The sequence below is a fragment of the Bubalus bubalis genome, chromosome 8 (assembly GCF_019923935.1).
Source record: "Bubalus bubalis isolate 160015118507 breed Murrah chromosome 8, NDDB_SH_1, whole genome shotgun sequence".
In the NCBI taxonomy this organism is placed as follows: Eukaryota; Metazoa; Chordata; class Mammalia; order Artiodactyla; family Bovidae; genus Bubalus; species Bubalus bubalis.
This window is the reverse complement of record NC_059164.1, coordinates 7,289,736-7,311,474: the sequence shown is the minus strand read 5'-3', so window position 1 is coordinate 7,311,474 and position 21,739 is coordinate 7,289,736. Positions and strand designations below refer to the sequence as shown.

The window sequence follows — 21,739 nt, the reverse complement described above, 5'->3', positions numbered from 1 at the left end:
AGAAATCCGACTTTATTTGGAAGGCTGGCTGGCTTACCGAGAAGCTGGCAAAGTACCGTCTTGTCGGGGTCTGGATGCCAGGTTCTTTCATGGATCACAGATGGGGGATGGTGGGGACACAAAGTAAAGAGGCCATTTAATCTTGCAAGTATCTCCTAGAATGGCAAGCCTCAGGCATGGGGGTGTGTTAATTTCTTTCTTTCTGCCATCTCCGGGTGGACAGGGTTCTGAACGAAGGCACTTTAGTTTAACAGTCAGGCAGAGGGGCAGGATTCTCTGAGGCAGGACATTGTATGAGAATAATAATAATTATTATTGATAATAATAACAAAACAACAGAAAGCACGTCAAAGAAACAGTTCCTACAAGGAGTCAGAATTGACTTCTCCCTGCAACAATAACACTTTAAACTAGTTTCTTAGTAAATGATGCTCAGTCTTAGCAGTTGTGGTTCATGGAGCAGCACGCTGGTCTTCTGTGATGGACCTGACCCCATGTTACCCTGGGTTGAGATAGGAGCGAGATTTAAGTCCCCGATTAAAGTAACAACCTTTTGCTTTCCTTTCCCTTACCTTGTTTTAAATAGCTGCTGCTCATCAATCACCGCTTTCACGTCTGTGTTCTTGCTTCCTAGTTACACCCAGGGAAACGAGGGCTACCTGGGGAGGGGAGGGATCTGCAGTTTGAGCAGAAAGTTTACTGTGTATAAAAGATACCCGGAACAAAGCCGGGGCACTCAGCCTTTGGAGGTGACTCTGCTGGGCCCACAACAGTGCTGAATAAACCCGGCTCTTCTGCATCTTTGAGTGCCGCTTATCTCTTTCTGACGCCATGGTTTCCATAACAGGGTGACCTTTGAGAGGACCCCTTCCCTGGTGGCTTCCCACATATTAATAATGTGGTCTTCCTCCCCTCCTCAAATTGGACTCTGTGTAAATCTGTTGTACCAGTAGGGTATTTTATTAGTAAAAGTTGATATCCTTTCCAGATTTTAAACTGTGACTTGTTTTCTCTGCCATCAGTGAGAGCAGTCAGCGTTGTCCTCAAGCCAGGGGGCAGGAGTCCTTTTTCCAAAGGGGGCCCCTGGCCTCTGCAGCAGCCGGAGCTCCCTGTGCAAGGGGCCAGAGCCCACTCTGAGAGCTCCATAGGCCCCTTCCCTACCCACCATGGAGGGCAGCTCTCCCCACTGGAGTGTGCACCCCCAGGTCCCTGGGTGGGCAGGAGTGTAAGGTAGGGGTGTGGATGGTGCTTGGATGTGCAGGCAGGAGGTCCAGGGGTGCAGACGGGGCCTATGAGATGCAGACAGAGCTGAAGTACAGGCAGAACTGGGGAGGGGAGGGCGAGGGGACCGGGAACTCCTTCCCCTTCCTTCTGGTGCATAACTCAGAATCAGAACAGTATGAAGTTGAACAAGGCTTCGCACAGGGTTCTCCAGTAGGCAGGGGGCCCCGGATACTAGACTGAGTGTCCAAACTTGACATAGGCGGGCTGATGAGCACTTTTCTGAGGTCACAGCACTTGGCACCTGTCGGCTTCCAGAGTGGACCAAAGAAAGCGCTTAACTTTTGTTAACTTTTGGTCCAGGGAGTCGGGGTCACACTCCAGCCCTCTGAGTTCCAGCCACATCCTGCTGGGGTGGGGCGGGGCGGGCCAGGGGGATGCCACCTGTTTTGCTAATGTTGTTCTGGTTCTGCTTCATTTCCAGTTCCTTATCAGCTCTAGAAGATTTAGATTGGCTGCCTCTCAACCACACCTTTTCCAGGGTCTCTGAAATGCTGCTAAAGGCGGCTGTTTCAACGCTGGCATCCCTGCAGGAGAGTGGAGCGGTGGCCACAGGTATGGGCCTCTTAACACTATTGTGACATTTCACTGTGGTACTGGTTAAATGTATCAGCAGCCACCACAGAGCTCACATGCTGCTCAAAGAAATGATTTAAATAAAATATCAAATGCAAGAAAGAATCGATTGTTTCTGATAGAGGTAGACTGAAAATTTGAAACTCAAAACAGCTTGATTTTCTACCAAAATTCTGCAGTCATTTCTAATAAATATGTTATTTTTAATTAAAAAAATAACTGATTTTAAAACTCTTGGACTTGTGCCCTCTAAGAATAGACCTGTCATTGGTTCTTTTTTTTTGGTTGTACCACTCGACTTGTGGGATCTTTGTTCCCTGAGCAGGGATGGAAACCTGGACTCCTAAAGGACGTACAGAGCCCAATCCATTGGATTGCTAGGGAAGTCCCATTAGTTAGTTGATTTTAGCCTTTCTTCCCTCCTGAACTCCTATTATTTGAAAAATATTTGAAGCATTTGAAAAACAATAAGAGCAGAAAGGTGATATGGATTTAGAACCATCCCCCCACCCCCAACCAAATAGTCTTTCCACAGGAAAAGGTGAAATGACTTAGCTTGACCCAGGTATCCTTTCTTGTTTCCTTAAATTTTCATTTTCTTTTATTTTACTGACAATATTGTATATACTCAAACTGTACAAGGTAATGATTTGCTATATGTATACATGGTAACATGATCACCAAAAACAAGTTATTTAAAACGTTCAGCACTTCACACAGTTGCCTTTTTTGGGTGATAATGATGTCTGAGTGATAAGTATATAATACGGCGTTGTTGACTGTGATCCCAGTGTCATGCAGGAAATCTCCAGAACTTACCTTTAACTGAAAGTCTATACTATGACCAATATCTCCTGCCTGGCACCTCTCCACACACAGGAAGTACTCGTTTTAATCTCAGAACCTGTTTTTTCCCCAAGCCATTCCCAAGCTCCTAGGGAGCCGCCCCCTCCCCTCCACTTCAGAACCTACCCAGAGTTCCCTGTGACCCTGACTTTCTGGCATCTTCACAGCAGTAATTTCAGGGCATGTGAAGTCTCATAGGAGGGCTTGTGGTGGAGGCTTGTGTAGCTGGAGCACTCAGCTGATGCTTGTTGAATCATGTTCTGAAATGACCTCGATCTGGGTTTCTGGAGAAGGCAATGGCACCCCACTCCAGTACTCTTGCCTGGAAAATCCCATGGGCAGAGGAGCCTGGTAGGCTGCAGTCCATGCGGTCGCAAAGAGTCGGACACGACTGAGCGACTTCTCTTTCACTTTTCACTTTCACGCATTGGAGAAGGAAATGGCAACCCACTCCAGTGTTCTTGCCTGGAGAATCCCAGGGACGGAGGAGCCTGGTGGGCTGCTATCTATGGGGTCACACAGAGTCGGACACGACTGAAGCAACTTAGCAGCAGCAGCAGCAGCAGAGCTGGGTTTCCAGATGCAAGTTCGCTTTGGAATTTATGTGCTTTTAGGTTTGAAATTGCCAGGCCATACTCACCAGAGATCACCTGACCTTGGAGGTATCGTTTGTAGATTTTGGGGCAGGGGTTGCCACTTTTGTATGGCATTGCTGGGTTACTTGGGTACCTTATAGGTTTTATATCTTGATTAGCTCTGTTGCGGGGAAACTTTTTATTTGGTTTTAAATAATTTTTATAAATATGATTTTAAAGACTCCACGGTATTTTGTGCTATAAATAAATCATATTTCCTTCCCTCCTCCAGCGCTAGACACTGAGTTGGTTTTCAATATTTAAACAGTGTAAAATCAGTGCAGTAATATCGTGGTTCATGACTTTTCCTTCAGGCATCTTATTAGGTTTCTTGAGATAGATTTTGTAAAACAAAATTATTGGGTTCAATATGTGAATTTCATAAACTTCTTGCCATTCCCTTTTCCAGGGAATCTTCCCGACCCAGGGATTGAACTCAAGTCTGCATTGCAGGCAGATTCTTTACTGTCTGAGCCACCAGGGAAGCCCATTATCAAATTACCCTCTAGAAATTTGTGGTCATTTATGCGCCAGGAGGTGGCTCAGTAGTAAAGAATCCACCTGCTAATGCAGGAGATGCAGGAGATGAGGGTTAGATCCCTGGGTTGGGACCATCTCCTGGAGGAGGAAACGGCAACCCACTCCAGTGTGCTTGCCTGGAAAATTCCACAGACAGAGGAGCCTGGCTGGCTATAGTCCATAGGGTCTCAAAGAATTGGATAGGACTGAGCATGCGAGGAAGCAAGTGATGTATCACCGCAATCTCCATAGCTCTGGATTAGCTTCTGTTTGCTCTTCCTGTGAATGGTCCAGTTGGCCTTTGCACTGCATTTGCCTTTCTGTTCAAAGTGGAAAAGACATCATTTTATAAATGACTTTCGACCTGTCCCAGTGCTGCTGCAGCCGACAGTATAAATCACTTGTTGTCTTGCAGAGCCAGGTTACAGCCTATCCGTGAAGGAACTGATGTGGGACCCACAGAAGGTTCAGGCTGACCTGAAATCCCAATTTGGCTTTGATGACCTTCATGCAGAACGAGTCCTGAATTACTCTGTTGACCTAGACGAGGTACACATACTCGGCTGCTCTCATGCTTTGGGTTTCTCCCCGAGGGCGACTCTAGAACCTTCTCCTGGGACCTCGGGGTGGGAGTTCCCTTACTGAAATCTGGCTCCTTGGACCCGGCGGGATGCTGCTGTGTCTGACTGTTCTAAAACTGCTCCTTCCCTCTTTCCTTGACACGTGATCCTGCCTCAAACACAGTTTGGATGTAATAGAACACCTCTAGGCAGCAGGGGGACAAGCCAGGCCCCTGAGGGTGGGAGGTTGTGAAGGCCAGTGGGGTCCAGATGGGGCAGAGGGCATGAAAGGACTGCCTTCCAAGCAGAGCGATGCCTGGGGTCTGCGGAACCAGCTGGCTTCACCAGATCGGAGCCTCACTTTCCAAACTGTAAAATCAGGGTCTGACCCTCTGACCCCTCCAGGGCCCATTAGCAGCTGCTCCTGAGGGTCTGGGAGGCCCTTACCTGCTGACCCTTTAGTCTCTAGGCACATCTGTGGGTGCTTCTGCTTCTCGCAGGGCAGGAGCCAAATACTGTAGCCCTGTCTCCTTCCTGTGCCCGCTCCCCCAGACCCCTTTCCCACCTCCAGATAGGATGACACCATGATTGTTATAAAACTATGTAATAGAGGAACACAGTTCATTCCAACAAGAACATACATGTTTAATAGCATTGCATTAGAGAAACTTCATGTGAAGGTCATTCACAGCAATAAAGGGGGTTTGGTTTCAAAATATTAAGTGATTTCTGACTCAGAACTCTGACCCAACTTCATCCGGCTCTGATACTTAGAAAATGATTTTGGCAAAGCAAATTTGAGAGTCCAAGGTATCAGTTAAACTGGGCCAGCCTGTGGGTGCCTTTGGCCCAAGGGAATGGAGATGAACAATTTCTGAAATCACCCCATGTCCTGGAGAAACTGCGGTTCTCCTGAAAAGGATCATCAGCTTACTGCTGCGCTCTGAAGGCCTCCCCTCCAGGTAAATGCATGTGGACATAGTGCTCCATCAACTTGTTATGTCTTCAGTCAAACAAATGTTGGAGCTTTTTCTTTGGCAAGATTGTGGTATTATTAGGAGAAAAACATCCCAGGAAAAACACGCTGATTTCCAAATAGTTCCTGTATCATTGGCAGATCCCCACAGACGGTTCCCTGGAGCAGATGCTGTGCTCAGCCTTGTCTGGCTCCTCCGAGGATGAAGATGACGGAGAGGGTCGCCCTGCAGACTGTGACCCTCGGTGGTCAGCGGCCAAAGACTACCTGGTCCAGGCAGTCAGCCAGCTTCACCTCTACAGACAGGTGCCGTCCACAGTAGACACCTGTCCTGGCGTGCCCACACCCAAGCACTTTCCTCCTGAGTGTTTCACTGCTGGGTTTAATTTATTTATCTAATCCTTTGGATTTTTTTCTGGGTTTGATTTCTTCTCCCGCCCCCCCCCCCCATTTATTTACTTTTGGCTGTGCTGGGGCTTTGCTGCTGCTCTAAGAACTTTCTCTGCGGCAGGTGGAGGCTACTCTCCAGTTGCAGTGTGCAGGCTTCTCACTGCAGTGGGTTCTCTTGTTGCGATGCGTGGGCTCTAGGGCACACGGTTCAGTAGTTGTGGTGGGTGGGCTTAGCTGCCCCGCAACATGTGGGATCTTACCCACATGATCCCTGACCAGGGATTGAACTGGTGTCCTGCATTGGCAGGTGGATTCCCAACCACTGGACCACCAGGGAAGTCCTGAGTTCTTTTTAATACTTTTTTTAAATTGAAGCATAGATGATTTACAATGTTGTGTTAGTTTCAGGTGTGCAGTTATATATATATATATATTTATTTATTTCAGATTCTTTTCCCTTAGAGAGTCTCATAAAATATTGCATATAGCTCCCTCTGCTATACCGTAGGTCCTTGTTGGTGATCTTATTTATACTTATTATTTTATTTTATTGTGTGGAGAACACTGAACATGAGATTTACTCTTTCACCTGATTCTTAAGTGTCCAGCACAGCAGTGCTGCCTACAGCTCAGGCCATCCAGCAAAGCCCAGCGAGGGTGCACCTGGCTTACCGGAGCTTTACAAGAGTCAGTCCATTCCTCACTGCCTGCCTCCTTCCACGTGTCCACATCTTTCTGTGGGGGAGGCCTGAGGAGCCCCACAGCCTGGCCTCCTTCTGCAGCTTCATATGCACACAGACAGCACCAAGGATCCCTCTTTATTTTATTGAACTATAGTTGATTTACAATATTATGTTAATTTCTGCTGTTTAGCAAAGTAAATTTCTGCTGTTCAACTATATATACACACACATTCTTTTTCATACTGTCTTCCATTATTGAATATAGTTCCCTGTGCTATACAGTAGGGCCTTGTTGTTTATCCATCCTGTATGCAATCTTCAGAACGTCCAAAGGGGCAGCAGTGACTGACCAGCATTGCCATGGTCAGTGGAAGCCTTGTCTGGGTGGCGAGCTTGTGGAGAAATGGAAGATAGTTGGCACACAGCCCCGGTCTCCATACATCCCCATCCTTTCAGTCTGGGCGGGGATGCTCTGTTTTGGTGTAATGTTGATAATCCACAATATGAACCACCTTTAGAATCCCCAAGTTCATGACATAAAATGATATTCAGTAACTGTGTATTAGCTATATAATTTTCAGACATATGAATATATGTATACCATTCCACATCAGCTTAGTTTTTAAGATTTATTTCACTTATTTAGAAATGTACATTATTACCTTCGGACTTCCTGATGGCTCAGCAGGTAAAGAATCTGCCTGCAGTGCAGAAGACACAGCAGACTCTCCAGGCTGGGAAGGTCCTCTGGAGGAGGAAATGGCAACCCACTCCAGTATTCTTTCCTGGAGAATCCCACAGACAGAGGAGCCTGGCGGGCTATATAGTCCATGGGGTCACGAAGAGTCGGACACGACTGAGTGACTAAGCACTATTATTACCTTCTCTTTTGAAAATGGGGAGAGAGCAAGGAAAAAGAGAAATTGGGCCAACGAAACAATCACATGCATCCATTGTTGAAATTTGCAATTTTTAATTTCTGAGTAGAAATGAAATCCTAATACAGTTGTTAACAGGTATTTCAATCTGCCAACTGCATAAAAACAGGCCATCTGTCACCTGGAATAGTCTGTTGTTATTCCTGTCTTTTTTCCTCTTATTTTTGGCTGTGCTGAGTCTTTGTTGCTTTGGGTGGGTTTTCTTCAGTTGCGGCAGTGGAAGCTGCTCCTCAGTGTGGTGCATGGGCTTCTCATTGCAGCGGCCTCTCTTGTGTTGGGCACAGGCTCTAGGGGGTGTGAGCTTCAATAATTGCAGTGTATGGGCCTGGAGGTTGTGGCTCCCAGACTCTAGAGCTCAGGCTCAGTGGTTGTGGTGCATTGGCTTAGTTGCTCCTTGGCATGTGGAATTTTCCCAGACCAGGGATCGAACCTGTGTCCCCTGCATTGGGAACACAGGGAAGTTCTGTTACTATTTCCTAACTAAACTCTATCATTTCCATTTTATTATTGTTGATAACAATGTTCCTGTTTCTTGACATGCAGGTATTTGATCAGCAGTGGAAAGGCAGCCTCTTCCAGCCGGTCCTGGCAGGGATTGGCCGTGGCCTGGAGACACTGAGGACTCAGTCTGGGGAGGGGAGCCAGCCCTGGAAGGTGGTCAGGGCTTTGCAGGCCGCTCTCCTCCTCCTGAATGACAGCATGGCAGCAGATGGCCCCGAAGGCAGCCACACACCTATCAGGATGTAAGGCACTTTTTCCTGTTTGGTTGTTGACGAAGTTTGACAACTCCAATTTTAAAGAGTGTATAACCCTTAGGATGCTTTCTGTGCAACCCCAGTTAGACAACAAAGGGCTAGTTAGCAACTGCAAAGTGCGAGGCTTGTGTTGTGGACTTGGATAGGACGGTTTGCAGCAATCTACGTGCCTGTTCAGGTGTTAAAAACAACCAATGGGGGTACAATGTTTGAGGAGGTTTTCAGATTCTTGACCTTTAGGTCTTATGTCTTTGATATTTGTTTAAAAATGAACAAAAATATTTTAAAGGTCCTTTCCTGTAAGGAAGTACCTATTTTCTTATGTATTTATAACTTTTTGTGTAGTTGAAATGTTTACATGAGGTCCAGAAATATTTCAGAAGTAGGAAAGGTGGGTCACATGTTATCATGTTTAAGATACTGAAACCAGCACTCACTCACATGGAGGAAGGAGGAGTCTAGAGCAACATGGGGTCTGTTTCTTCAGCGGAGGTGGCTGTTTGTAGTGATTTGATGAATCTTGTGTTCAGTTGCTGAGTCATGTCTGACTCTTTGCGACCCCATGGACTGCAGCATGTCAGGCTTCCTTGTCCTTCACCATCTCCTGGAGCTTGCTCAAACTTGTCCATCGAGTTGGTGATGCCATCCAACTATTAACCTCCTAAAGTTAGGGCTTTCCTTTGAATAGAACAAAACTCGAGTGGTTGCCCAGGGCATGTGGGTGCCGTGGTGAGGCTTCCCACAGGAGGGGTGAGGGGTCAGCCAGCCGCAGATACTTGCCCGATTAGCTGGAGAAATCATGAGACACACGGTCCTGTCTCATGAGAGCTTCACATACAGGACACAAACGAGGGCATTAAAACCTTCCCTGCTTGGCTGTCTACTTTGAAGCTGTTAAAAATAGCACCTCTGTTACTTAATGCACATCAGTAGAGACACTGCACTGGGTCAACTTAACAATCCTGTCAACTTCCAGTGTGTCCTGGCACTTCCGCCCAGGGTCTTGCCTGGATTGTGATGGACCACAGTGTTGGGGGCCCCAGGAGTCCTGCCCCCGCTCTTGGCTTCTCAGGGATTCGGGGCGTCAGTGACCACATCGTGCTCTGAGCTCACTGAGCAGGCATCCTCCCGAGTGACCCAGAGTTGGAGGAACGCGATTTGCCCGCGGTCATCCTGTCAGGCCCTGTTTTGGAAGCCACCAAACAGGGTGCAGGGGTCTGGTCGGAGCTGGGTAGCCTGGACTCCACCACACACCATCTGGACACTAAAACACTCTTAAAATACACTTCTGTGCAAAACTTTTTCTAATAACTCAGGTTTTATGCAAATGTCTTTAAATCTCACCTGGAATTTTATCCTAACCCTTATCTCTTCTACCCACTACTCAGAATAAACTTTTCTGTTTTGGGGTAAAGAGAGTATTTAATCTATGTTCAGCCTAAAAGAATCTCCAAATTGGAGCATTCAGGGGATACGATCTGTCAGGAACCTGGTTGTCTGTGTCTGTGGGGACGTGAAATCCTGAAGCCATGGGGGGTTCTCCTGTGAGTGGGATTTTATTTCCCAAGGAGGCCCATGAACTGCTTTCCCTCGTGTTTCATTTGTATATTTCCACCCTCAGATTACTGTATATGCAGAGACTGCAGCATGTCCTCCAGAAGCTGCCCCCGGGGCCGGCCCTGACGAGACTGCTCCAGCTAGATGGGGCTCTCAGGAACGCAGTGGCCCAGGATCTACACCTCGTCCGAGGTAACTAGTGCCAGGTTTATTTGTCCACACTGCACATCAGGGCAAATGTGGGTGCAGGGAGGGCAGACTCCAAGCCGCCAGACACCTGTCGGGTTTGCAGGTGAGGTGCAGGCGTGGAGTACATACTGCCCGAGGTGCTTCAGACCGAGCACGTCCAGGCTGAATAAATAGCTTGTCACCTTGGAGGTCACACCCTGCTGCTCCCTGTCAGCCTCCCTGGGGCCTGGACGGGCTCCTTCCTGGGACCAGGTCTGCTGTCCCATCCACTCCCATCCCCGGTGCTTGGGTGGGACTGATGCTCGCACCCTCCTCTGTTCCCTCCCCATGGCCCTGGCATCCTCCTGGACTGAAGGCCTGGTCCCCCTCGTCTGCCCAGCACCGTTCCCTGACTGAGACCATGACTGTGGTCCCAGGAGGCGGCCGTGTGCACTGGGCAGTCAGGTTCTGTCCCTTCTTATGGTGGAGGGGGAGCGAGGTGGCTGACAGAACCTCCCCTCGTGAGTCTTCAGAAAGAGGAGCCAGAATTGTGGTGACTTTCTCAGCTCCCTCCTCAGGGAGACAGGAATGTCTGACCGCAAGTCTGGGTGCTGACACGCCTGCTTCCAGGGTTCAGTCTGTTATTTGACAGCCACGTGTTGAGTCAGGCACGGAGCAGCCCCAGGGGCTGAACAGTAACCCGTCTGTCTGTCCTTCAGAAATCATCATTTGCCTCGAGGCATCTGCCAGCAACTCTAGATCCCATGGACCTGGCCAATCAAAACTGGAAAAGGACGTGCTTTTTAAGGAGTTAAAGCAGGTAAAACAGCAAAGAATCATAAATAAACAACTTGGCTAGAACACTCGAGAAAATCAAGTGGTATTTCCTTTTGGTCCTGCTTTTCTAGCAAAGTAAAGAGAACAGTAGGCAGTTTTTATGCTTTTTTTTGGCCATATTGTGTGGTATGTGGAACTTCCCCAACCAGGGATGGAACCCGTGTCCCCTGCACTGGCAGGCTGATTCTTATCACTGGACCACCAGGGAAGTCCCAGTAGGCAATTTTAGAGGAACTTTGTTTTCTCTTGTAAGTCTGGCTCCTGTTTGTGGCCTCTGGCTCAGAAACTGTCTCACGTTGCTCTCCCTGCTTCTGTTTGTCTTAGTTGCTGATGAATAAGAATGCCACTTCTCTCTGCCTTGGTGGGTGCTTGTTGGAGACGGGAGTTCCCCTGCGTCCCAGAGTGGCTGGCGTCCAGGAGGCCCTCGGGGGACTGACCTGTGGTCCTCTCCCCTCCAGCGAGGCCAGCGCTTTACACAAGCTGCTTGGGTCCGTGCAGGACTCTGTGAGTACCCACCATCTGGCCTCTTCCGGGCTTTAGGAGCTCATTCCTGAGGTAGATTCACTGAAGATGTCCATCCTGGAGCTGTGGTTTTATGAGGCAGCTGCTGATGTCATCAAGCCCCAGCTGCCCCGGGACCCCAGACCTTGTCTGGCCGCCTTAGGAGGTTGTGTGCCCCACCTGGCCAAAATCTACTTGATGTTGAACGGATCTCCCCAAGAGCACCCAGGACTGTCCCCAGGTCGCGTCTGCTTCCCTGTGTCTGGCTCCACTTCCAGCTGCAGATGCCACAGCGGGTGGAGCTGTGTCCTGAGGTCAGTCAGTGGGGGTCTGAGTTATAGTTCCAGTGGCCAGAGCTTGGTGGGCATGTGCTCTCCCTACGTCGTGCCCAGGACCTGGGGCTGCCTTCCCCCAGTATCTAAGTGTGCAAAGTGTGCAGCATTAGTGAAAAGGACCATGTCAAGTCCAGCCCACGTTTTTCCTACTGAACACTGTCGTGTCTGCCCAGTCATGTCCAATTCTTTGTGACCCCATGAACTGTAGCCCGCCAGGCTCCTCTGTCCATAGGATTCTCCGGGCAAAAATACTGGAGTGAGCTGCCATTCCGTTTTCTCCAGGTTATCTTCCCGACCCAGGGATCAAACCTGGGTCTCCCGCATTGCAGGCAGATTCTTTACCTTCTGAGCCACCAGGGAAGCCCTGCTGAACACTGGAAGTTATATGAACGTTCATCCTTTTGTATTGATAGTCCATCTCACTTTCAGTATTTCCTGTTTCACGTTTATCTTCTTTCACGTAAACCATGAAATAAAATCAGTGAAAAGATGAAACCAGTGAACTGTAGCAGTAGCAGCAGTGTAGCTGCTCAGTCGTGTCCAACTTTTTGTGACCCTGTGGACTGTAGCCCACCAGGCTCCTCTGTCTATGGGATTCTCTAGGCAAGAATACTGGAGTGGGTAGCCGTCCCCTTCTCCAGGGCATCGTCCCACCTCAGGGATTGCAGCTGGGTCTCCCGCATTGCAGGCAGGTTCTTTACCGTCTGAGCCACCAGGGTAGCGTGTCAGTCCAGTCGGTGTTTTCTCCGCACCTGCTCTGTGAGGGATCGTGGGTGGAGGGGTGCAGGCCGGCCTGACTGAGGAGGGCGGGGGGCACCCTGGGTCCCCGGTGGGGCGCGTCCTCCCAGATGAGTGTATGAGCTCTTAAGGAGGCTGGGGACTGGAAGCAAGGAGAACTCGGGGAGAGTGCCGGCCAGAGGGAAGGTGTGTGCAGGCACGGAAGCCATCGCCTGTTGGCACAGCCGTTTTTCTGCTCTCAGTTTGTAAACTCTTTCCCGACAGAAAGCCCACCCGCATTTCTCTGTATCCATAGGCCTATGTCATGGCACCCATGGGCTTCCCAGGTGGCTCAGTGGTAAGGAGCCTGCCTGCCAGTACAGGGGACTCAGATTCCATCCCTGGGTCAGGAAGATCCCCCAGAGAAGGGAATGGCTACCCACTCCAGGATTCTTACCTGGAGAATGCTGTGGATGGAGGAGCCTGGCAGGCATGGAGTTGCAAAGAGTCAGACACGACTGAGCACACAGCACACTTGGAGCCAATAGAGCCAGCATCTGCTGGTGCTGTGAGCTTGTTATGTTCATATATTTATGTACACATGATAGCCTTTCTGATGGGGCTTAGGCTATGTGTCACTAACGAACCCCTAGAGTGCAGCAGGTGGTTCTGATGGTCCCACCAGACGCCTCTCTTTTAGCTGCGGGAATCTGGGGGTAGTTGCAGCATGGGTTGGGGCGGCTGTCTCCTCCAAGTGGCCAGGGTCCCTCTGCTCCTTGTGGCCTCTTCATGTGGCCCCCAGCAGGGCGGCCACACTTCTCCTGTGGCAGCCTGGGATCCCAGGCAAGAGAGTGGGGCTGGGAGCCGATGTCCTCAGAAAGGGTGGGGCCGGAAGGGCCGTGTCCTTCTGCTCTGTGCTGGTTAAACGTGGGTCCCAGCCCAGCCGCAATGAGCTGCAGGGACCAGTTACAGGGCTGTGATGCTTGGAAGTCTGCTCCACTGGGATCACGTAGGCAACAAGCCAGTATAGATGGGCTTGAAGAGTAGGTGCTCTCTGGTTGATGCCTGCCTGAGGCTGAATTTGGGGTTTGTTCAAGTGAACAGAGACACAAGTCCAGGACTTGGTGGTCCCAACCCTACGTGGTGCAGTTCAAAGGGACCCACTGCTGAGTGAGAACAGGGCAAGGCTGCATCACAATTGCCCACAGTTTAATCACTTTATGGACCGCAAACCATGCTGTATCTTCCTTTCAGAGTCATCTTTTGCAAGCAGTCATTACTGGGCACACAAGTATGCCAGTTTCAATACCAGAAGATGCCCCGGACTGGCAGGACCTAGGGGCACAGCTGCAGGAAGCAAGCCTGCCCTGCACTCGGCTCCTGCGGCTACTGAGAGCTGATGTCTCCGCTGCTGATTGTGCGGACCAGCTTTTCTCCACGGTGTAAGTAGTAGCTGTTAGGTGGAAAACGTCTGCACAATCGGAAACCGAAGGGATTCCTGTGGCTTCCTTCTATATGAGCGATAGGTCAGCATGGCATATTCTACTTATAAATAGTCACTTAATTTTTTTTTCTATTTTAAAAATATTAGCCTGTTTGGTACTATTGGAAAGCATCTACAGGGTATAAAATAGTAAACAGTCCCTTCTAACCATTGGCTTAATCTTTCACAGGAAATCTAGAACCCTCATTTAGTCCAAGGAGCTTTATTTAAGAAAATATATATATATATATATATATATATATATATATATTTGGCAGCTTTGGGTCTTAGTTGAGGTGAGAGGGCTTAAGGTTGCCTTGGGGCATGTAGGATCTTAGCTCCCAGACCAGTGTTTAAACCTACATCCCCTGCACTAGCAGGCAGATTCTTAACCACTAGCCCACCAGGGAGGTTCCCCAAGGTGCTTGTTTATCACGTCACCCAGGATGCTCACGTGAATCGCCAGCAAGTGGCTTTCAAAGGAGCTGTGCTTCTCCAGAAAATCCGCCTTGCTTTTATTTTCTCAAACCATGGATTGTACGTGTAACGAATTTCTATTCTCCTCAGCTGCTAGGATGTTAAAAGTCGAATATGTCAAATGGGAAATGTGTTTTTCATAACTCAGAACTCGCTTCATATCGTATCCTTTAATTTCCCACTTTCTCCTCTCTTGGCTTGTTGTCTTATGTTTTATGTATTTCCATAAAATAATTTTTCCTCATTTTGCAAATCAGGATCGGAATGTTCATAAATAAGAAAACGATTTCAAAGGTTCTAATGTCCTGTATAATCGGACTGCCAGACATTTGTATATATTTGTATTTAGATGAGTTTGTGATAAGACCTTCTGGAAAATCATTATTAAAATGTGTTTTTTCTGGATTGGTTTTAATTGCAGGATGTTTCATACACTTGAGAAAGCACACTCATTCCTGGAACATACACACTTCTGGAAAGCCTTCATGGGGTTTATCAGGAGGACTTGCGAAGTGGCTCGATATGTGAATAAGCAGGAGGGTATCCAGAACAGTTCACTGGGTAAGTCGGTGCCCTGGACTCCAGCCATGTGGGCGTTTTCCCCATTTGCTGTGGCAGCACAGCTTCCTCAGAGACAAGCAGTCCCACCGAGGGGAGGGGGCTGACAGGGGGGCTTGCCAGCACACGCACACTGAGCTTCCCGTTTACTCTATCAGTGGTAACAAGACTGACCACAGGTCCCAGCACAGTGGCTGCTTCCACTGTAAACTGGCCCAGTTGGGCCCATAAATACTTATCTGTACAGACTCATCGTAACCCAACCTTTGAAAGTCCAGATGCTCTGTGTGCGGTACCACCTCCCTTGGCAGTGTGCCTGCCACAAGTACCCGTGGCAAGTAGATTCCCCTCTCTCCTTACCAGTGTCAGAGCCAAAAGCCCCTTAAAATATGAACTTTACAACTTGCAACTACAGAACTCACAGAGAATCATACTGGTCTCCGAGAAGCTTTGTTTTTAGAGAAGATGCTGGCAGGGAGACACCTCCATCTCTGTGTCAGCTTCTTCTGGGTCTAGAGCCGGGAGTGTGCTTCCATCTACCCTGGGAACCACGTGCCCTGGTTCTCCTGTGTTACACAGGCTCTGGTCCCATGCGGTCATCAGCATCTCCTTGGAGCCCCTGTGTCTTGAGCTTGGGGATTGGGGCCTGGGGATGACAGTTCCCTGTTCCTTTTCTGTGGCCGTGTCCATCTAACACTCCTTCCTTCCTCCTCAAACTGATCCGAGGGGCTGATAGAGATCCCATGTCTCTGGTTCTTGGTATCAGACTCATCAGCCATGAGAGGGGTCCCTGTGTTCACTGTTGTTACTCTCCAGGCTCTGTACCCCATATACAGAGCTGGGTCCACGTGGCTTCTCCAGTGGGTTGGCCGTGTTCTTCTGCGTTGGGTGCTCATCCTACATGTTGGGTTTCCCTGGTGGCTCAGTGTAAAGAATCTGCCTGCCAATGCAGGAGACATGGGTTCAATCCCTAGGTCGGGAAGATCCCCTGGAGAAGGAAATGGCAACCCTCTTCAGTATTCTTGCCTGGGAAGTCCCTTGGACAGAGAAGCTTGGCAGGCTAAAGTCCATGGGGTCACACAGAGTCAGACATGACTTAGCGACTAAAAAACAACAACCTACATGTTAACTTCCTGCTTCAACACCTTGTCCTCCTTTTCATCGCATATATCTGCGCAGTTCTACCATTTCCAGAAACATGGGCTACAAACATACTCACCATCAGCCAGAGGCCCAGGTTCAGAAGTCTCTAGTACTAATAATCACACACAATCCTCATGGCAACCTATGAGTTGGGTATAACTTCATTCCAGAGCTCATGCAGATTACATCCTGCCGGAGTCCAGCTCCAGCAGCCAGGGAATCAGCCTGAAGGGATGAGCGGTGTAGGCGAGTAACGATGCAGCCTCTCATTCAGCTTTCTTGGACTGCATGTTTATTTCAAGCTTTAGGTTTTCTTTTATACTTTGACAAAAGCATTAGGTCAGAGGTTTGACATTTTCAATTTCCCCTCACCCAGATTTATTGTCTCCATAAATCACTGCTGCCCTTCAAGCAGAGTTTCTGCTTCAGGGGTTGTCTCAGAATTGTGTTTGCTTTAACTTGTGATTACATTGTAACTCGTGATTATATCTGGGCTGCATACCACAAACCTCAGTTTATTTCTTATCTTTCTAAATCCTGTTTGCCCCTAGTATCCTGATCTCACTGTCTCTTAAAAAGGCTTCTAGCTATTAATATCTCTAAAATTCCTAATCTCTATAAGCTATAGTAAAATATGCTAACATTATAACATTCCTTAAATCTTTAGCTTCTAACTATTTCTAATTATTCCTAAGCCCTAAATTCAGCAAGCTCCTTTGCTATAAACATTTCCTTCACAAATAAGTTTCAGATGACAATCCTTCCCATGGCCTCAAGCTGTGGCCTACATGCTCATCCTGGAACACTCTTTTGTAAAGATCCTTGAACAAATGTCAATGATTAACTTTATGAATTATTCTCTGAGCACAACTGCAGAAGGCTTTGTGCCTTCTCATGCTCCTCTCAAGAACAATAAGCACCTTAATATTCTTTTGAGTCAACTCAGCCGAGGAGAGGAAAAAACAAGTCAGAATCACAAGACCTAGGTCCTTCATCCCGGGTCCGTGCCTGCGGGACAAGGAGAGGGAGTTGGGGCCGTGCCTCCATTTTGTCAGTAATGGCTAACACGGCTCCCGACAACATCCCTGGAGGACGTCACAAAACTACTAAGTGTCAAATCCAGGAATCCTCACTGTGGTGCCTGCAAGCTTGACCAGTCGCTTCCCTTTGGAGGGATCCTTGCAGGAGCTTAACTCTGCCTCAACATGCTCCATTGCAGAAATACAGCCTCTTCTGACAAAGAACTAAGTTTTATTGGTTTCTGCTGTATTTTTTTTTCCTATTTCGCTAATTTTTTTTTTTTTTTTTGGTCTTTGTTTCCTTCCTTCTAGTAAATTTAGTTTGATGTTATTTTTCTAGATTTTTGATTCTCAGATTTTCTTTTCTAATATATGCTTTTAGGACGGTACATTTTCCCCTCTGCAAAGTTCTGCATATATTCCACATATGTTGATACATCATGTTTTACATCAGACCTGCAAATCTTTCTATATTGAACACACTCAGATTTTAAGGCTTTGGGTAGTGAATGTGTTGTCAGGCAGTTTTGATGGTCACATGGAAACATTATGTGATTAACAATGGTCAAGGGAAGTTAGTGGCTCTGGGCCCTTTCCTGACTGTGTTGGATGAGTTACACACTCCTGATTCACATATGTCTTTCCTATTCAAAGTGTGGTCCCTGGACCAGTGGCATCAGCACCATCTGAGAGCCCATGTCAGACGTACTGAATCAGAGTGTGAATGTCAAGACAACAGAGTACTAGGACGAAGCCTATTGGTCAGCGTTCATCTTTAGGTTACATGTTCCATATTTCCCTTCCTCCAGTAGGAAACAAAACCAACTGCACGTGATAAGAATTTGTTATTTATCTATAATGGTTCAGTTCAGTTCAGTCATTCACTCGTGTCTGACTCTTTGTGACCCCATGAACTGCAGCACGCCAGGCCTCCCTGTCCATCACCAACTCCCGGAGCCTACCCAAACCCATGTCCATTGAGTCAGTGTTGCCATCCAACCATCTCATCCTCTGTCATCCCCTTCTCCTCATGCCCCCAATCTTTCTGAGCATCAGGGTCTTCTCAAATGAGTCAGCTCTTTCCATCAGGTGGCCAAAGTACTGGAGTTTCAGCTATAATAGAGATACTAACTAAGTGTTCTAATGACTGGATTCTGCTGTAAGCATTTAAACTGTGCAGTGCAGGCAGTTTTGCAGGCAGATGGAGTTGGGAGCAAACCCTGTTTGTGATACAGACTTTACTGAGTGAGTTATTGGACTCCCACTGCAATCAGTTTTCTCCTTGGTGACACAGAAATTATACGGTCTACTTTACTGGGTCCTTATGAGGATTAAGCAAGCTAATGTACATAAAATGCCTAGTGCAGTACTGTTAGGCAGTTGCCATAGATGCTAGTTCCTTTTTCTCCCCACAAAAATGATGCCAGAGTAATAATGTACCACAAACAGTGGCCATGGAATTCACTTTACTGGATTCCGTTTTTATTTTTGTTTAAAAAAGTTATATCATACAGACTGGTTTTTCTGCTAGCATTTGCTTTAAAAAAAATCTGATATTAATCATACACACCTGTGCTCTTTTTCGAGATGGTTACCATCTTTTTCCCCGTCTTAAACACTTATGAAATTATGTATACATAAGCCAATCAATTGCAGTGGGAACTCAGTGAAGCATAAAAACTGCAAGTTTTATGTAATTTTTCCTCTTAAATAGGTGCTAGAGAGATTAAATTACTTGCCTTAAATGAGAAGGATTTCTTTTTAAAAATTAGCTTTATTGAAATATAATTGCTATGTACAACAGATCACACATGTTTAGATCATGGCATCTGGTCCCATCACTTCATGGGAAATAGATGGGGAAACAGTGGAAATACTGTCAGACTATTTTTTTGGGCTCCAAAATCACTGCAGATGGTGACTGCAGCCATGAAATTAAAAGACGCTTACTCCTTGGAAGGAAAGTTATGACCAACTTAGATAGCATATTCAAAAGCAGAGACATTACTTTGCCAACAAAGGTCTGTCTAGTCAAGGCTATAATTTTTCCAGTGGTCATGTATGGATGTGAGAGTTGAACTGTGAAGAAAGCTGAGCGCCAAAAAATTGATGCTTTTGAACTGTAGTATTGGAGAAAACCTCTTGAGAGTCCCTTGGACTGCAGGGAGATCCAACCAGTCCATTCTAAAGGAGATCAGTCCTAAAGGTGTTCATTGGAAGGACTGATGCTAAAGCTGAAACTCCAATATTTTGGCCACCTCATGTGAAGAGTTGACTCATTGGAAAAGACTCTGATGCTGGGAGGGATTGGGGGCAGGAGGAAAAGGGGATGACAGAGGATGAGATAGCTGGATGGCATCACCGACTCGATGGACATGAGTTTGAGCGAACTCCGGGAGTTGGTGATGGACAGGGAGACCTGGTGTTCTGCGATTCATGGGGTCACAGAGTCGGACATGACTGAGTGACTGAACTGAACTGAACAACAGATCTCACGTGTTTAGATATACTATTTATTGGGTTCTGACATGTGTGTGTGTATCCATGAAGCTATCATCATAGTTAAGACGGGGTTGTGCCCACCTCTTCCCAGTGTTAATTCCAGCCCCGACTCCTGTCCCCAGGCAACCACTGATCTGCCCTTGGTTGCCATCAACTAGTTTTTTCCTTTTCTAGAAATATATATAAATGGAATTATATAGCATGTTCTCTGACATCTTTTACTTACTGTCATTAATTAGAACTAATTAGCTTCGGCTTCATTCATGAGGTGGTACACGTACTCTTGACTGCTGAGTGTGGATATATCACAGATTGTTTAACCATTCACATGACTTACAATTTGGTTCCTGTTTTGGGCTACTGAAAATAAATTTTTTTATGGAAATATGCTTTTTTTCCCTCTAGAAGTAAAATGGCTGGATTATATGGTACGTGCACGCCTAACTTTTTAGGAAACTGACAAACTGTTTTTCAAGATTGTACATTTTGCAGTTTCAACCAGCACCCTTTCTACCAGAGAGTTCTGATCCTGCCACATCCTCACAGCACTTGGTGTGGTCAGTGTAGAAACTTTTAACCATTCCAGTGGGTGTGGTATCTCATTATGGATTTCATTTGCGTCTGTGACTAGTGATTTGAACAGCTATCTTGTCCTGTGCTTATGTATCCTCTGTGCATCATTAGTCATGAATTGTCTATTCAGATCATTTCCCCAGTTTTAAAATTAGGCTGTATGTTTCTTTATTGTTGAGTCTGAGATTTCCTTGTAAAGGTAAGCTATAGAAGCCTTTTATCACATATGTCCGTTGCTAATATTTTCTCCTACTCTCAAGCCTGTCTTTCCACTTTTCTCAACAGTGTCATCCAGGAGCAAAAGGTTTGATTTTGATCAAATTCTTCTTATCTTTTTCTTTTTTCCGCAGTGGATCATGGTTTTGGTATTGTAGCTGAGAAGTTTTGCTAGCTCTCGAGGTCACAGAGATTTTTGAGCTATGTTTTCCTCTAGAAGGTTAATAGCCTTAGGTTTTAAACAAGGTCTATGGTGCATTCTGAGTTAATTTTTATACATGATGTAGGTGTATATCAGATTTTATTATTTTTTGCACATGGAGATCCAGTTGCTCCAGAAAAATTTATTGTGACAATTCTTCTCTCTCCACTGACTACATTTGCACTGTTGTTAAATACATTGTGCAAATTCATGGGTCTTTCTCTGCACTGTTTCATCTGTTCCAGTCATCTGCATCAGTATCACCTGATCTTGATTATTATAGTTTAATGGTAAATCCTAAAGTCAAGTGAAATCTTTCCAACTGCGTTTTCTTAAAAAAAAGTTTTTAGCTATTCCAAGTCATTTGCAATTTCCAATCTGAATGCTTGTCAGATTCTCAAAATCCTGCTAGAATTTTTTAATTGGATTGAATTGAATCTATGGGTAAATTTAAGGGAGAATGACATTTTTCTGGAAATAATGAGTCTCCTGACTCATGAACATAGAGTATCTCTCTGTTTATTTGTGTCTACTTTACTTTCTCTTAACAACTTATAGTTTTTCATTGTAGTTGTCTTAATATTTAATGTTTTTATGCTATTGAAATGCTAACTAAATATATATATATATATAATGTTAAACCAACTTTGTATAAATGGGATAAATCCCAACTGGTAAGGCGTAAATCTTTTTTGTATATTATTGAATTCAATGTGCTAAAATTTTATTTAACACTTTACATTTGTGCTATGAGAGATATTAGACTGTAGCTTTGCTTTCTTTTAATATCTTTATCTTATTGTGTTATCAGAGTGATCCTGGCCTCATGAGTTGAAAAGTATTTTCCCCGTTTTAGTTTTTTGGAAGAGTTTGTGTATTTTTTCTCCCTTAAACATTTGGTATATTTCACTAGTGAAGCCATCTGGGCCTTTTGTTTTCTTTGTAGGAAGATTTTAAACTACAAATTCAATTTTTTTAATAGCTGAAGGCCATTCAGATGGTCTGTTTCTTCTTGCATGGGCTTTGGTAGATTGTGTCTTTAAGGAATTTTTCTCTTTCATCTGCAGTGTCTAATTTAGTATTATATGTTTTTCATAACACAGCTGACCTTTGAACATCATGGGTTTGTACTGCTCTGGTTCACTTGTGCGTGGATGTTTTTCAGTAGAAAATGCTACAGTGCTGTGTGATCCGCAGTGGATTGAATCTGCAGACATGGGGGATGTGATCTGGAGGGCTAACTACACATGATACATGGGTTTTCCACCTTGTGGAATGAACCCTGATTCCCA

General features: G+C 46.3%; 1 protein-coding gene across 1 annotated transcript in view; it reads left to right on the top strand.

The window, feature by feature from the left end:
* Positions 1-21,739, top strand: part of LOC112586431 (ATP-binding cassette sub-family A member 13) — a 115,506-nt gene that overhangs the window by 2,577 nt on the left and 91,190 nt on the right. Inside the window, exons 3-11 of the mRNA XM_045166516.1 lie at positions 1,706-1,836; positions 4,273-4,406; positions 5,535-5,699; positions 7,948-8,147; positions 9,781-9,908; positions 10,604-10,704; positions 11,046-11,225; positions 13,529-13,716; positions 14,656-14,795. Of these exons, the coding sequence (XP_045022451.1) occupies positions 1,706-1,836; positions 4,273-4,406; positions 5,535-5,699; positions 7,948-8,147; positions 9,781-9,908; positions 10,604-10,704; positions 11,046-11,225; positions 13,529-13,716; positions 14,656-14,795 (1,367 nt within the window). The remainder of the gene's footprint in view (positions 1-1,705; positions 1,837-4,272; positions 4,407-5,534; positions 5,700-7,947; positions 8,148-9,780; positions 9,909-10,603; positions 10,705-11,045; positions 11,226-13,528; positions 13,717-14,655; positions 14,796-21,739) is intronic.